The sequence below is a fragment of the Festucalex cinctus genome, chromosome 13 (assembly GCF_051991245.1).
Source record: "Festucalex cinctus isolate MCC-2025b chromosome 13, RoL_Fcin_1.0, whole genome shotgun sequence".
Lineage (NCBI taxonomy): Eukaryota > Metazoa > Chordata > Actinopteri > Syngnathiformes > Syngnathidae > Festucalex > Festucalex cinctus.
The window spans coordinates 19,235,189-19,252,131 of record NC_135423.1 but is presented as its reverse complement, the minus strand read 5'-3'; the positions used below and the strand labels follow the sequence as shown (position 1 = coordinate 19,252,131).

The 16,943-nt window shown below is 37.8% G+C and overlaps 1 protein-coding gene and 1 long non-coding RNA gene across 3 annotated transcripts in view; one reads left to right on the top strand and one right to left on the bottom strand.

Moving 5' to 3' along the window:
• The first annotated feature begins 360 nt into the window (after nt 1-360).
• rasa2 (RAS p21 protein activator 2) overlaps nt 361-16,943 on the top strand; it is a 32,572-nt gene continuing 15,989 nt past the window's right edge. The window contains exons 1-5 of the mRNA XM_077540259.1: nt 361-873; nt 12,418-12,541; nt 14,472-14,575; nt 14,647-14,741; nt 16,525-16,601. Of these exons, the coding sequence (XP_077396385.1) occupies nt 816-873; nt 12,418-12,541; nt 14,472-14,575; nt 14,647-14,741; nt 16,525-16,601 (458 nt within the window). The 5' untranslated portion in view covers nt 361-815. The remainder of the gene's footprint in view (nt 874-12,417; nt 12,542-14,471; nt 14,576-14,646; nt 14,742-16,524; nt 16,602-16,943) is intronic.
• On the bottom strand, nt 6,794-10,048 carry LOC144032821 (uncharacterized). 2 transcript variants are annotated; one of them, XR_013287805.1, is made up of 4 exons: nt 9,618-10,048; nt 8,669-8,912; nt 7,609-8,568; nt 6,794-7,571 (listed from the first exon to the last, which is right to left on the bottom strand). It is a non-coding gene; the product is annotated as an uncharacterized LOC144032821 (long non-coding RNA). The 2 variants fall into 2 exon arrangements; XR_013287804.1 differs by having other exon boundaries at nt 6,794-8,568.

Genomic DNA, 16,943 nt, shown 5'->3' with positions numbered 1-16,943 from the left:
TCCTTTATTTTATGGATGGTTTAAATAACGACCAAAAAAGTAGGAAAGAAATATCAATATGCAAGCACTAAAGCAAAACGGGTGAGAGCACAATGGGCACAACAGCTTCTTCAACAATATTAATAGTCTCAGTTGTGACTTTGTATCTGTGAAAAGCGCTACACAAATAATGGTTACTTACTTACTTACATTTATATCTCTGCAACTGTTAACAAATTTTTAATTATTACTTCTATAACATCCCTAGGAAATCACAATGTCCCAACACCGGTGAACTAATTTTGAACAGGCCCACAGCCACAGGTTATTTATATGACCCTTGTTTCCTGCAGGCACCATGTTGATGACCCCTGATTAGTGTGACCAAGCAACAAAACGTGCTATGTAAAACCATGTATCCGTATAACTGAGTTTGTTAACAAGCTAAATGTTTTAAAATTAATGATCGCATAGTTTACATACAGTCATAAAACACCCGAATTGTCACAAGTATTAGCTACCATGTTGTTGCGCCTTTGGGCTTGTCCCATCCTTGGTCGCATCTTGCCTTCAGATATATTGACAGACATTCAATCGGGGCTGTTTTACATCTAAAAGCATCGGAGGAGGTGTCATTACACTGTACTGGCTCCTCTCGCTGCTCGTTGGGAACTTCTCTCTTCCAAAAGGTAGCAGCTAGTGTGCATGCTGTAGGGAGCCTGACGTAACGCGGCAGAAGGGCTGGTTCTCTCCCACTCTGCCTGCCTGCATTCATAAACGGATATGATAAAGCGGTGCTGAATACACCGGAGCAGTGACAACGGTCAGCTCTCACCATGGCGGAAGAGGACGACGCGAGGATTCGGATTCTACAGAGCCTGCGTGGTAAAATATGTAAGTCTGGCCTTGGAGCTGATATATTTTCTCTCTCGGACCGAGCGAGTGACCGCGGGGAACAAGCTAGCAGTAGCGAGAGGCAAAGCCGGAGGGGCGCGGCGTACTATCTCCTGTCGGTGGCACGGACAGCCTGTTCATCGGCTGCTTCTGCCGGCTGCTGGTTAACGTCAAGTTAGCGGTGGTGTGCTAGCTGCGGCTACTAGCTACGGATCATTTCATTCATGAAGTACGTTCCCATTGATATGTCGGAGCCACGGCTGCTGTTCAAATAGCGCATTATAAAACGGAACTCCGCTTGCTTATTTGGCCTCTGGTTTTGACTTCAGGTGCTTCGTTGGGCAAATCACATTTGATTTGGAGGCAAATCAGGCTAGCCACATTTTAAGTTACCATTTCAGTAGCTAGCCTTAGCAGTCACAATTGATAGTAATTAGAGCAATCGCGTTGAAAACAAACGACTCCGACAAGCGGCGAGCGATTTATGAGTTCACCCATTCAGTGTTGTCTTGACTGTAGTTCACATACAGCCTTATTAGAGTTGGTATAAAAACAGACAACACTAACCTGATAATTAGTTGTTGTTGTTTTTTTCAAAACCTCTGTATTTTATTACACTTTTGGCTGTATGACTCAGCCGGTTGTAATAAAAATAATTTAAAAAAAATGCTTCAATGCCTAAATAGTAATTTCATTATGTAGAGCATGGAAAGACTGAACTCTAAATCAGCCTTAGCGTTAATGTATGGTGGCTGAAATGAAGTGACATGAGAGGGGTGTGTGTGTTGGTAATGTAGTCCTGCAGAAATAGATGAAGCGTTTCACGAGTTTGACTTTTTAATAATAATCTTTTTTTTTCTTTTTTTTTGCAGAAGATTAAGCATACATTACTGAGTTTTGTTATGTTATCTGTCTGCATGTGTTGTTTCACCATTTGTGTTCAAATATTCTAAACCACCATCCATCCATTTTCTTGACCGCTTATTCCTCATAAGGGTCGCAGGGGGTGCTGGAGCCTATTCCAGCTGGCTTTGGGCAGTAGGCGAGGTTCACCCTGGACTGGTTGCTAGCCAATCGCAGGGCATATTCTAAACCTTAAGCATTATAACTCCGCCACATGGAAAATATTCGTTCGCTTCTCTTTGGCGTTCTATTGTGTTAGCAACTTAGCATTAAGATAGCAGACTTTAAGGCAAATGTGGTTGTTTTATATACGCAAGGTATAATTCTCTTATTTTTGTTTATTTTGACAATAAACTTCCACTGGGAGTTATATTAAAGAGCTTGAAGCCTTTTTTTTTTTTTTTGCAGAATTGTTCACTATCTGCTAGGGGTGTGAATTGCCTAGTGCCTGACGATTCGATTCGTATCACGATTCATAGGTCACGATTAAATTCGACACCGATTAATCCCGATACGAATTTGTAAGTCGATTGTTGCGATTTTTTTCACTCAAATTTCAAAAATACTATTCAGTAAACTTGTACATGTACACTGTAAGATTTGTATGAAAATGTATTATTCATTTATCTGAAGCTTTAGTCTTATAACTGTGAGCCATTGTATTTAACAAACAAATTGTAATCTGTTTCATGTTTGAATAGCATTGAAATAAAATATTAAGGCTTAATGTTCCATTAATATAACATTCTTCCATGCTTAAAGTGCGAATCCTAACCTTTAAGTAAGACGTTTTGTTGAATATTTTTTCCATTAAAAACAAATGTTTAAAAATTGATTCGGCTGCCGTTTGAATCGATTCGAGAATTGCGAGCTGTAATATCGCGTTAACGCGATATAGTGCTGAATCGATTTTTTATTTATTTATTTATTTTATTTAATTTTTTATTAACACCCCTACTCTCTGCCAAACTGCTTGTTGTGAATTGAGTTCAGTGCCACTATACAGCGCTTGTCTCAGTTTTTACGCTCCCAAGTCAAAGATCAAGATAGGACAACGGCTCGTACCTCAAAACTATATGAGGATTACTCATATCACCATTGTAATGCAAATGTTGGTGTTCTTTGATGTGGTATTATAAAACATGCCAGTATTTTGGTTATGCCCTTTTAACTGGACAATCGCTTTCAGTTTCACTTTCAAGCCTTTCTGTTACCTTCGTCGAGGACTGGGCAATACTGCCAAAAAATAAAAATCAAAGTTTTTATTTCGTTCTGGGCGATTATGATTTTAATCAAAATAATAAGCCCAACAAACATTTATTTAAAGGTTTCATTCAAAAATAAATCCTGTGCAAAATGTTCAGACAATAACGTATACTGATTTTAAATCAATTTTAGCGTAAACTTTACATTCACAGCTTGTACAAAAAAAATATTATCTTGTGCATAACTTACTTTAAATGCCACAATTAAGTAGTTAGTGCATATTGTAAACAACCCATCCATAATTCTGCCACTTCTGTAAAATTACAACTCACAATCAAGTTTTGATATGACAGAACTAAAGAACACATTTTATCAAACCAGAAGAAAAGAGTGTATTTAATATGTATATGCACCTTGATTTCAGGATTTAGCTAATTTGCAGCAATTTGATTTTTAAAATGACGATAAATCAAATTCATTTGATTTATTGTCCAGCCCTACAAATGTGTACATTTTCGGGAGTTTGTAAAATATTTTGTCAGTTGATAGTAAACTTAATTTTATTAAATCAATGATTTTGTTTTGTGGAAGGAGTATTGCAAAGCTTTTAAATTTGTTGTTTGTACCTCTCAACCACTATATTATTGGGTTGGTGTATTTGAATGCCATTCTACAAGATGTTCTTGATTTCAATAGATGCAAGGTCTTCTTAATCTGATGTCTGTCTTATCACAGCCCTGCAACGTTTATGTGGACCTTATGTAATTCAAACAAACAAACAAACAAAGGCTTAGAGGGATCGTTCGGATTTTTTGACATGAATCTCAATTTCATCCTCACGTCCAGTGTGTGCGATCAGCACTGACTTACCCCTGAGAGCGTTCTGTGACACGAGTTCTGGTCCGGTGTTGGACGAGAGGAAAATAGTCCAGCAAGCTGGCTGGGGTCTCGGAAATAAAGCGTTTTTCTTCTAAAAACAATTTGTGTTCAAAAGCGTGATACATTGAATCACAATACTCCTTTTCTGAAAAAAGTCAGACGCCATTACCGCCAGCCACTACTTTTCTGTTTGTTCGTATCACTGCGCGTCGCCCTGTAGACAGCTAATCGACGCACTGCAGCCAGCTGATCCTTCCGCCTTCGAAAAGACAACTTCTAGATTAGTGCGCGTCTATCAGCTGCATGCGATGCGCCGCGCAGTGATACGAACAAACAGAAAAGTAGTACAGGCGGTAATAGCGTCTGACTTTTTTTCAAAAAAGGAGTATTGTGATGCAAATGTATCACGCTTTTGAACACAAATTGTTTTTAGAAGAAAAACGCTTTATTTCCAAGACCCCAGCCAGCTTGCTGGACTATTTTCCTCTCATCCAACACCGGACCAGAACTCGTGTCACAGAACGCTGTCAGGGGTATAAGTCAGTGATGATCGCACACACTGAAGGTGAGGATGAAATTGAGATTCATGTTAAAAAAGCCGAACGATCCCTTTAAGTTCAAAAGCACTGGAGCAAAACAAGAAAGCAAGTGTCAGTTTCACTACTATGAATTAATCAGCTAAGCAGAACAAAATAGAGGAACTATAATGTCATGTAACTCACTTTACCATCTTATGAAACAGCATTCTTCCACATTGAACCGATGTTCATTTTCCTCTTTCATATACAATTCTTTAGCGGTTAATCCTCTGTGATAGTATATTTCAGATCAGCCATTACACTTTGTGGGACACACTGTGAAACTTGACGCTGTGCAAAATAATCATTGACTTGAGGAATATGGTTTGGGTGCAGGTTATTACGGGGTTGACGTGCTAATGAGTTCTGATGTCAGTAAAAACACATGATAATCTAAATTGGAATTAAGTGACTTGTTACCGATCATTCCTAATCCAACCAGCAACTGTAACCTAACTGGTAACTTTTCTTAATTTGGTCCGCACCAGTGCTTAAGCTTAGTGCAGGACCAATTTAGATATCCGTTTCTGTCCCTCTAATCGCTTTAGTCCATATCTGACTTGCTGTGAAGGTATTGATATTGACAGCATTCTAACTTTTAGTTTTCACTGTTTACAACTTCCCATTTAGTTTTTTTCTTTCTTTCATTCATGAGTGTATATCTGTAACCTGTAATCTGGGTCTGTCTACATGCAGCATGTAGGTATGCAGAAAGTGTGTGTTGCAAAGCATTGTTACCAACACAACTGGTTTTGCTGAGGAAGTCTGTGTTTCATGTTGTTAACCACACAAGTCTCAACAACATCATCGAGCAACTTCTAGATCCCATCAGAAAGTGCACCAGGATCATGTTAAATTACAGTCTGGCTTAAACTCCATCCTTCCAGCTCAACATGACCGACGGAAAGACTATCATGGACACAAGGACCAATGGCACTGAAGCCTCTCCAGGCAGTGTATTTTGTATGCTCCCTAAACACCAACTTCTCCACCTTCAGCCATCAGTCCGTCAAACTATCATTTTTGTGAATACCACCACCCTCATTGGTCTTATCTCAGATGGTGATGAGTCTGCCTACAGGAGGTCGGGCCAACCACAACAACCAGAAAACAAAGGAGATGATTATGAACTTCAGGATAGTGCCTCCTGACCCTCACAGACTTGTATATCTATATTATGGACACCCTCTGCTTCCTGGGCACCAGCATCACATGGGACTTAAAGTGGGAGCTCATCTGACCATTAATTACCAGTACCTCATCAAAAAGGCCTAGCATAGGCTGAGGCAGCTAAGAAAACTCAAATCTGCCAAGAACCATTTTTAAAATTAACTTCACTGTACGGTGTTTTAAATTCTTTCTTTTCTTTTACTTTTAAATATCTGTAAATATGTTGTTTATAAATGTGTTTAAATGCTGTCAATGTACTAGGGATTTTAAATACCACTTTTTTCAGACCGATACCAGTATGGATACTCAACTCTTGAGCAATCATCAATACCGATACGATAAATTTCCCCCCAAAAGACACTCTTACTATAGTGTTTTTTGTTAAAATTGCATTAAATCAATAGAAATTTTAGATTCTACGGTTATTTCTAGTTCCTGATAGTAAAACGGCCAAAAAAGGGTGTCCGCTGATGCAAGTAAAATATATCCATCCATTTTCAGAGCCGCTTATCTTTGGTCGGTAGACCAGTACCGATACCTTGGAATAAGGCTGGCTATTGGCCTGATACGGATACCTAGTATCGGTACTCGCCCATACCTACAGTGTTTTGTTTTTGTTTTTTAAATAAGGTACTTTTGTTCTCTTTGCTTTGCGAATGTATTCAGCTGTTCTGTTGTAAATGCTTTTTGGTGCTGTGCAAAGCACATTGACTTACCATGTATATATGAAATATGTTATATAAATGAAGTTGCTTTGCCTAAATATAACTTCTATCTTAAATGGATGGTGCACATAGTCCAGTAAATGGTCTTCAAAACATACTTTTACATTCTGTATCAGAATATACTGTAAAAAAATAAATAAAAAATTCCACAGTCTAGTTATACTTAAAGCCCCAGTGTGTAGCTCACGACCGCCATCTATCGGTCAAACAAGATAATGCAATGATTTTAAGCACACGAACTACGGCGTCCCAGAGAGACCCTACTTCAACAGCCTACCACCAATTTCACCGGAACAGAACGCAAACAACTTCTGGTATTCCCTCGAGTGATGACGTAAGTGAATTGCATTTGTTAGACATAGTGTACAGATCCCTAATAATTGTGATTTAGTCATTTAATTTCAGAATTAATATTTTTGTCGGCATTGTTTGGAAATACTGTACGTCAGCTAATGATAATGGCTATCTATGTTCATATTTGTTAGTGCAACTAAACCATGCAACAGAGAACACACAGTTATGTTATGCGTTTTATAGACATGTGGACCATCTCAAAGGGGGCGAGAGAGACGACGAGGAAGAGAACGCGGTGCCTCGTAACGTACAATTATGTCATCATGGAAAAATAATTCCATTCGAGCATGCATGTGAATGGCTCAAAACATACCTTTGCTTGGAATATGTGGTATTTAGATTACATCGTTTGCTGATATGTTTAGTATATCGTGCAAAAATAATGGTGTTAACTGAACGACACATCTGCAACTCAGACTCGTAACCCCCCCGTGTCTTCTTGCTACTAACCACTCAGAAAAGTGCTGCTTACAAAAACATTTGAAACCCTTTACTCAGATATCGATTTGTCACCATGTTGAACAATTTTACCTAATAAATATCACTAAGCAACTTAATTAGTTTTGATTTAAGATACAACAGCTTCCTTGTACTTCGATGTGCAGGAATTTACATGGCTTTCACAAATAGTCTTGCTCATGTAATAATGTACTTCATTGGCTCAGTGACTTTCAGTTCATTGTTTGGTACCTCATCTGACATACAATTGTTACCTTCTTGCAGAGACTCGTACAGGAAATGACCATGGAGGAACATGAAGATATCCAAGTCCAGCTGATAGACTGACACCAAGAAATACTTTTTGACACATTGCTGACACATCAGCACCACCATGATTTCCTGTACCTGGATCCCACATCAGCACCACCATGATTTCCTGTACCTGGATCCCACATCAGCACCACCATGATTTCCTGTACCTGGATCCCAGACTGCAGCACCTTGGTGGACTTGTAGCAAATAAGTGACACTTTCCCAGATCCTTGAGGACAATACAAAGGTTTTTTACCTGGCATATAATTAGTCCATGTCTGACACTTGTTGTTGTAGTTTGTATAACTTGTATATTGTTGTTGTGTGTTAATTTGTACATTTTGAATAACTAAAAAAATACTATTTCCTTTGGCGTCAACATGCAGTGTTCATTCGACACCTAACCTAACACTATTTTACATGACCAGAAATGTAAAACATCAAAAGCCTGGAGAATTATTATAAATGCTTGCAATGACAAGGAATTCTTCATTGGCCAATGAATGTAAGGTACAGTACATGAAAATGAATGAATAAAATAAAGTAAAATAAAAGTCTACATGAAATGAACATATTAACTAAAAAAAAAAAAAAAATGCTGTTAGAATATAATGAGCTACATGAATTGCAGTTGTTCCAGAATTTTACCAATACGCTGTGCATTTCAAAATATGGAAAATAGACATACAGGTTTGGGCCAAAAGTAGTGTTACAGAGCAGGTATGTGTTGTACACAGCTAAAATATCTGATTAACTCAATACCATGATGTTTTTTTTTTTTTTTTGTGTGTGTGTGCTGACATTGCCCCCCATTAACATTGCAACATTCCTCAAACTCTCCCGAACACAGTATGATCTGTAACACTACTTTTCGCCTACTCTATGATGTTATTGGGGCAAAATTAAGGAAGGCTTGTCCATTGATTGTGTGAACAGACTGCAGTAAAAATGAAGTCACTTCAATGTTTGCTGGTTTTATTAAGTTTGACATGCTCCTTGACTGCACAAGTACATGTTATGGAGTGAGGGCATGTTCCCACCAACGATGATATCATATTCTTCAAAGGCTTGCTGAGGAAAGTGAGGGAGGAGTCACTCCATGGCTTCAGACACCTGGTCAGCAGGTCCTGTGTAAAACAAGTGGTGCTTGTACATGTGACCATTCCGTATTGCTTCACACAAAAAGTTCATGTAGTGTGCAATGCCGTCCATATGTAAATGACATACCAAGACGTCGGCTGACTTCAGTTTGTTGCAGCTCAGATATGGTAGGTGGAGATACTGGTGGTACAACACCGAAGCCTTCTGGGGTCCTCCATTCAAGTGTCCTCATTCGGGGCATTCCAATATGGCTGCTGACTCTCCCCTTGATATTTTTTTTTCTTGCAGGTCGGTGATGTATTTAAACGGTGCATGAATGCTTGTATACATCAGAATATGGTTCTGGAACCCCTCAAGTTTGGCTGTTGATCTAGTGTGACACAAACAAAAACACAATTATAAAATAAAATAGAATAATTGATGATACTACTATATGTCACCAACTTTCCAACAAAGCCCCCAAAATAGAGGTAAGATCTTTAGTTTTTGGGCCCAAAACATTGTATTAGCTAGATAAAAGTAACTTGACTGCATACTGCATAGAATATGCAAAGGCTGCTTGCTTGTCGAATTTCCGTGGAAAACGTGGCAGCCTGTAAATTCTTGTGCACCCAATTACACAATGGACCAGTACACACTTGAGTGAGAGAGTTCAGACTCTAGCAGTGCTTACGGTACAGCCAGCGTTTAAGTCCAGAAAGTTATTCCCTGCCGAAAATTAATTTCGAGAACACTATTTTCACCAACCACAACGGAAATAATTTTCAACTCCTCCACTAATACACTATGCTTTAGATTCTCCATTGAAGTTATGGGCAAATATACCTCCGAAATCACAGTTACATTACATTACACAATAACTTGCGCATTTACTCTAAATATAACGTGCCAGCGGGAATCTATTTTTTTTTTTTCAAAGCAAGTAGCTACATAACGAAATCGTTCGAGTGGTGCGGAGTTGCTAATCAACAGATACAGTGATCGTAAAACAAAGGTACGAACATCGTATTAATTAGTACGGAGTATACTTTTTCTCTCGCTCTCAAAACGTAAACACAAATGTACTCTTACTTACCGGTCAAGTAGAAAGCAGTCGAAGGCACCGGCACGTCCCAAACCTAGTCTGTTCCTCATTTCTCTCCATCTGGCAAATGCGGCTACAATATAAACTCTTGTTTTGTCGCGCTGAAATAAAATAAATTCCCAAAGTAAGTGTGATGCTTGATAATGCTCTCTTCGGGGACCGGAAACTCTTCTTCTTCGTGGACATGCGGTCGCCATACAAACCGGAAGTGCGTTCCAAAAACGCGTTAAGAAATGGAGCGCTGAAATTTGTCTTTGACGGCACCCGTAGCAGAAAGATGGCGGCGAAACATGGCAGACACTAGCAGGCGAGGCGCGGACATGTAAGATAATTTGCGATTTCTAGAGTAACCGTTATATTTTAAAAAAGTACGTTTATGCGATACAACATATCTTTTTACATACTACTAACACAAACAATTGTTTTTTTTTTCCGAATGATTTATTATTTCACCACTAGATGCCACTGTATAATACTGAGTGTACCTTTAATGTGGGAGTCATCAATCCCATTGTTGTTTTTGTTTGAGGCATAAATTATTTTATTTTTAATAAGATGTCCTCTGGATGATCTGAACTCCTGTTTAATGATTGGTCTGTGTCGTCTAGAAGGAGGTGCACGGCGGGAGGTTTGCATGGATGTAGATCAACTTTCTTTACCTTATGTTGTTTGAGAGTGGTTCTCACAAATGATTTTAAAAAAATCTTGAACTGATTTTTTTATTTTTTTATTTATAAACCACTTTAAGATTCTTCTATTTGTTTTCAAATCTCTCAATGGTCTTGCCCCACCTTATCTGGCCGAGCTCTTGCACCCCTACACACCTGCCCGGTGCCTCAGGTCAGCAGACCAGACACAATTGGAGGTACCAAGGGCTAAGCGGAGGCTTAGAGGAGATCGAGCCTTTGCTGTTGCCGGTCCCTCCCTTTGGAACAACCTCCCACTAAATATTAGGCAGTCCCCCTCGTTATCCTCTTTTTAAAACACGTCTTAAAACACATCTATATTCTTTGGCTTTTGGTGCACCATGAGACTTGTTCTTAGTGTTTTGTGGTGTGTATGAGTTTGATGTTTAGTCTACTTATTTATGTATTTATTTATCCCTTTATTCACTACTTCTTATTTATTTACTGATGTAAAATGTATTTACTTGTTAAAAAAACAAAAACAAAACTTGTTCGCACTTCAAAATGTTTGCTTTGTTCTTGTTTACTGCAAAACTGATGTTTATGTACAGCACTTTGTATACAGCAACGCCTGTTCTTAAAGCGCTTTATAAATAAAGTTGAGTTGAGTTAACACAAGCCACCTTATTTGCGACTATAAAAGATTGTTATGGTTGGTCTTATTGTTCTTATGGTATTTGATGTACTTTGAGAAGACCAACACAGTGCACAGCTTACCAGTCTAGCGGAGCCACTGATAAATGAAAACAACAGGGCCCCCAAAATTGAACCCTGTGGAACACCATGACAGTGGTGCAGAGCGTGATTCAGAGCAGCCAAGGCTAACACTAAAAGTTCTGTTTACAAAATAGGATTTAAACCTCTCTAGAACACTACTACTATTACCCACCGGATGCGGCAAACGAGCCAACAGAAAACTGGAACAGCTCGGCTATAATATGCTGCTTATTATGGGTCCACCTTCTTCGGTGTCTTGCTACCTGATTGGTTATCATTACGTTCCACATAACAACACTGAGTTCCAAAGCTTGGATGTCTTCTGTAATGACACCACACAACAAGACATTGAACATACCTTTTTAAAATTGCTGATCATGGTCATTTTCTGATTATGATTGGGGAAGGTCTGGTCATTCATAAAATGTTTCACACCACAAGATAATTTATAGTCCAGGGGTGTCCAAACTTTTTAATTTGAGGGCCACATACAGAAAATCAGAAGGACGCAAGGGCCACATAATGTTATGAAGAGAAATTGTGTTTAGTCCTAAAAATTGTACAAATAATTCATTTGTGCTTTTGCATATTTAGAAAAATGCTACAGTATATAAACCAATTTATTTGTAATATGGCAGTCGGGTTATTATAGTTTTGGAATTTTTAATTTTAGTTTTTATTTTGTTTTGAGTTTTTTTTTTATTTAGTTAGTTTTAATTATTTTTCAGGGTGGTTCTGTTAGTTTTTCATTAGTTTTAGTTCTTTAATAAATGCTTAGTTTTAGTTTAGTTAGTTTTAGTTGTTTTGGGGTTTTTTTGCTACATGTTTGCTATAATTATAGTTTTATTTTAGTTGGTTTTGTAAACCTAAAATGTAGTTTCAGTTAGTTTTCTTTTTTTTTAAAAGCATCTTTGTTTTTGTTTTATTTCGTTAACGAAATTGTTTTTTGAATTTTAGTTTTTTCGTTAGTTTTAGTTAACTAAAATAACCTTTAATAGCACCTGTATTTTTCAACACCTTCCCTTCTTCCTTTGACCATCTCCAAACATTTTTGTTTTGTTTATTTTATTTGAACTGAGTCAAATGCCATTTTTAGCATACGTCGCGGGCCACTGAAAAATGGACAGCGGGCCGCAAATGGCCCCCGGGCCGTAGTTTGGACACCATGTTGTAGTGTCAGCTTCTCTATCCATCAGCTAATCGGAGTTTTGCTAATTAGAAGGTGGGAATTGGCTTCAAAATTGGCCAGGTTGTTCTTGTGTGCACCCTGTTTTGTGAAGCCTGACACAACAGTGCCTGGGTTGTTTGCAGCCTAGTACTCCATTCAGTTTTGTTCAACATGAAGGAATGCAGTAATAGAATAAGATGTGCTTCTTTTTGCGATGCAGGTGAAGCAAAAAACCTGGGTCCAGTCTCGGGCCCAAACCGACAAAGGGATATTTGTACCTTTTGCACCATCAGCCTGGATCAGGAGGAGGTATTCCGAACCAAGGTGTTTGACAAAAGTGTCAGGTAAGCAGCTTAAATTCTGTATATTGGGAATTCAAACATTAACCAGTTTTCAATTATGTGGATTCTTGTCATTTACCCATAATTAGTTGTCATCCATATATTGTGAGTGAAAATTATTGTACGTCTCTTGTAACATAGGTCTTCTGTATGTGTTTTACATGAGCTGTTTTTTCTCTTCTGATTTCTGTGCTGGTTAAAAGAATTTTACACTCTCAGAGGAAGTGTGTCCGCCCACGCTCACCCCTGTATTTCTCTCTGCACTACATCTGCCTCTGTTAAAGCAGTTAATATTCACTCTTCAGCATCCCTCTGTGTATTTTAGTTGTCGTTCCCTTACTGCCCCTATTATACTTGGCTACTACTTCTGATGTTTCAAAGTTTGTAGGGAAACTACCTTTGGCAATAGTAAAACACTAGCTTTTATTCCCTCCGAAGCCTGTATGACAACATAAGAAATGGTGGTGTAGTGGTAGTAGTATGGGTAATGCATGGACAGAATGGGGGACAAGTTAACATCGGCGATTTGTTTTTGATGATGACTGAGTCATGTATATCAGCTATATCGTCTGCCAAGATCTACTAATCTGTACAAGAAACACTAATGGACTGAGCAAGGTTTGCGCAGTGGAAGTATAAGTAACAACAATGACGTGAAACTGTTTGAATAAAGTGTTTACATTGGATTTTAGATTCTCACCTGGCTTTTGTGCATCAGGTTTACAGGCCTTATTCAAAGATTTAAGTTAAGTGACTTCAAAATGTTTTTTTTTTTTTAAAGGGCTGCAATTATGATATGAAGCTAGTTGTGACATGCTTGTCAATGGTGTGTATGTATCACTGTTTTCAGTCCAGCTCCAACTACAGAAATAACAATCCTTCCTTATAATTAGACATTAATAATCCGCCTGTAGTTCACCTTCTGTTCAGGTCATACACGATAATGCAGTAAGATAGTACTGTTTCATTACAATGGCATTGAGACAGTATTCTTTGTAAACATTAGGTCATAATCAGCTGTGTTTGTCCCTCAAATTATGTTTTTGTATCAGCTGGCATGAATAATTTAGATGTATTCTAAATAGGGAGTCACTTGAATATTATCGATTGGGGGGGAATGATAAGTAGTAGTTATTTTAAAAATATATTATGTTTAGCAGCATCTCACACTGAATCTTCAGAATTTCTCATATCAAACCGAATAATGCTGCATGGAGCAGCCGCCATAATGTGACTTTAGCTCAACCTTTTATAGGAGCAATGTGACAATTGGCCGCCATCTTTTGTAAAATGTCTTTAAAAAAAAAAAAAAAAAAAAAAAAAAAAAAAAAAACTAAACTAAACTTGGAATGAACTCTTCACAAATACCTCTAAAATCATCCATAACAAATACATTAATGAAAAACAATTGACTGAAGAAGTCTCCGGAACCATCGGCCAATTTTCAAAAATTTTTATGTGTTTTGTACTCGGGTTGAAGTGGTCATTCCAGCCGACTCCACATATTGCTCGACTGTCATTTTGGGAAATCTTGTCATGGTACTTTTAGCAGATGTTACATTCTTAACCACAAACTATTTGAGACTAATGTGAACTGTAACTCTGCCGGTTGTAGCCACGCGATAGCTTCCATTTTGCCTCAGTTGTTTCAATATATGCTCAAATCGATAATCAGTTCTGCACAACACATCGATTGTTCAATTAATATGCCCATAACTAATTTTATGTTTTTACTAAAAGGCATTTGGCCAGTTGAATGATGCACTTTCTCTTGAAAATGTAAAAAGTAATAATAATGCATTACTATCTCTATTTATATTGCTCTTCGATGACTGGGCTACAACCTCCAACCCGATACAGCTTTTACAGAGCACATTTGTACACCAAAACTGACTAGTCATGTTTGTAAATGATTCTCTGCCTTTACTTGCAGCCCTTTCTATGGTGAAGACTTCTACTTTGAGATTCCACGGCCATTTCAGTGTTTATCATTTTATGTTTATGCCAAGAGTGTTTTCCAAAGGGATTTACCAGTTGGTAAGTCAATATATTACGCTAGCTTAGTTTGGTGGAGTTACAGTTCAATGCATTCTTATTTGTCTTTTCAGGTAAAGTGTCAATTCGAAAGGACGACTTGTGTAAATACAAAGGGAAGGAGCACTGGTTCAGCCTACAGCCTGTGGATCCAAACTCGGAGGTTCAGGTAAATGTCTTTCAGGATATAACCGTTCTCATTTGACCATAATTGTAAAAGTTTTGGTTTTAATTTGAACACCTCACGCTAAAGTTTTTGGTTATAATTGTGTTATTCTTCTTCGTGTGTCATGTTTTGAAACTGTGGGCCCTTGATTTAAATTCCGATCACATATTGTAAATTGACAATAAAAGCATACCATGATATAGCAATTAGACAAAAAAATGGAAAAAAAATTCTCTCCTCAGTGTTAATTACATCAACACATATTTTTTACCGGACTAAAACTAGGCTAGACTAAACCCCTAATTAATAAACAATAACTGGAACTAAATCAGTATGCATTTTCATCAACTAATGAAAACGAGACACAAAATGTACTTCACTTAATAAAAACGACTAAAATCTATGGACATTTTAGTTCAAGAGGAAAAACTAGATGAAAATTATATGATTTTGGAAAGTCTTGTTTGTGCTAATCTGTCACTGTTTTCATCAAAAAGATGAGAGAAAATTTGATGTGAAATAGCTTTCGATCTGAAATGTTCAACATAATCTGCTAACAAAAAAAAATACATTGGTTAAATGATTGTACTCACTAAAAAGTTGACAGTTTTTGTTGACTAAAACTAGACGAATAAAATGTTTTCTTGGACTAAATTTAAAAATGGCGGATGGAATTAACACTACTCCACTACGCATACAATCTACTGCACCGCAACAAAACAAACAGGAAGTTACTTGTTTGCAACATTTGCAAACATTTCCATTCAGGTTTAATAGTCTCTTTTTTTCTTTTTTTTTTAAAGATTGAAAATGTTCTAGTTTGTATGTTGGATGTAGCCATGCAAGCGAGTCTCTGTTTTACAGTGTATGGTATTCCTTTTGATTAAAGCGGTTATTGCGGTCTGTACAGCACCACTACTGTACTGCCGTTGCTATCGTGTTGACTCAAACTGCCATTAGCCCACGCCAGACTATTCTGGGTTTGTGCCGCTTCACTGATTCACTCGCAGACACGCTCAACTGCAAAGGTACATCGGAAAGTGATTGAGGTGTTATGTTAATGCCTCTGGTTTGGACTTTTGGGCATGAAACCTGGTTGCTGCGTTGGCTCAAATTCAAATAAGAGTGTTAATGAAAAATAATGCGAGGAACAGTTTGAGACAAACCATCTTTCTGTCACATTCACTAAAATCAGTTATAAGTGAGTGACTTAATTAGCTTGTCATTTACTTGTTAAAGAGCGCTGAACATTATACTGGCTTTAAGTTCAATCATGCAGTAAAATAGCTTCACAAACGTAAAGTGCTGAACTGCAGAGACGGCTCACGTGTGTGGGCGTCTTGTTTGTCTCTATCGCTCACTCTTATCCTTGCCTCTCACTCTTCTTTAACTTGTTCTCTTGCACTCTGGCACTTCCGAAAGCCTTCACCACATCCGATCTTTGCGAGTGATGACAAAATCCACAGCTGTGGTGGCTCTTATCACACACACCGTACCTTCTCGACCCTTCAATTTTGTGACATGAAGTAGGGGGTCAAACAGAATAATAACAATTGTTACTAAAATAAAAATGGTATTCATCAGTTAGACCACTGATACTTCTTAAACAATCTACTGTTTGTCGGGTCTGGTCAGTGGTTATGGTGACGTTGGAAGAATTGTATCCATTATATTTCATGGACTGAAATAAAAGAACAATGAGTAGTACTGTACACGAATCCAACACTGAATCATAGTTCGCTGATTTAACTTTTCACCAGCCACACCTTTTCCTCCTGTCTAACAGGGTAAGGTTCATCTAGAGATGAAACTGAATGAAGTGATCACAGAGAACGGCTCAGTGGGTCAGCATTTACTTGTGCAGTGAGTATTTACACTCAATACACTCAAACTTTCAACCTTCTTATGTCGTAATTGTGTTTCAACAGATCATTTCACAAAATATGATAAAATATACACTATATAAGGGTTGACTATATTCACCCTTGGAAAATTATGATTTATACTGCCAGAGAGGTATATATTTCACAGTATCATTACTTAATTGTTGTGGTTGTAGTTGCAGTGGTGTACAAATATTTTGCAATACAGTACAGTATAAGGTTAGGGTTGTACACTACTGCAAACTACAACTGCTGCAATAAAAGTATTGTTTAAAAAAATGTGCTTCTATGAGAGAGTCGGTCTAAATTTACATTGGTTATG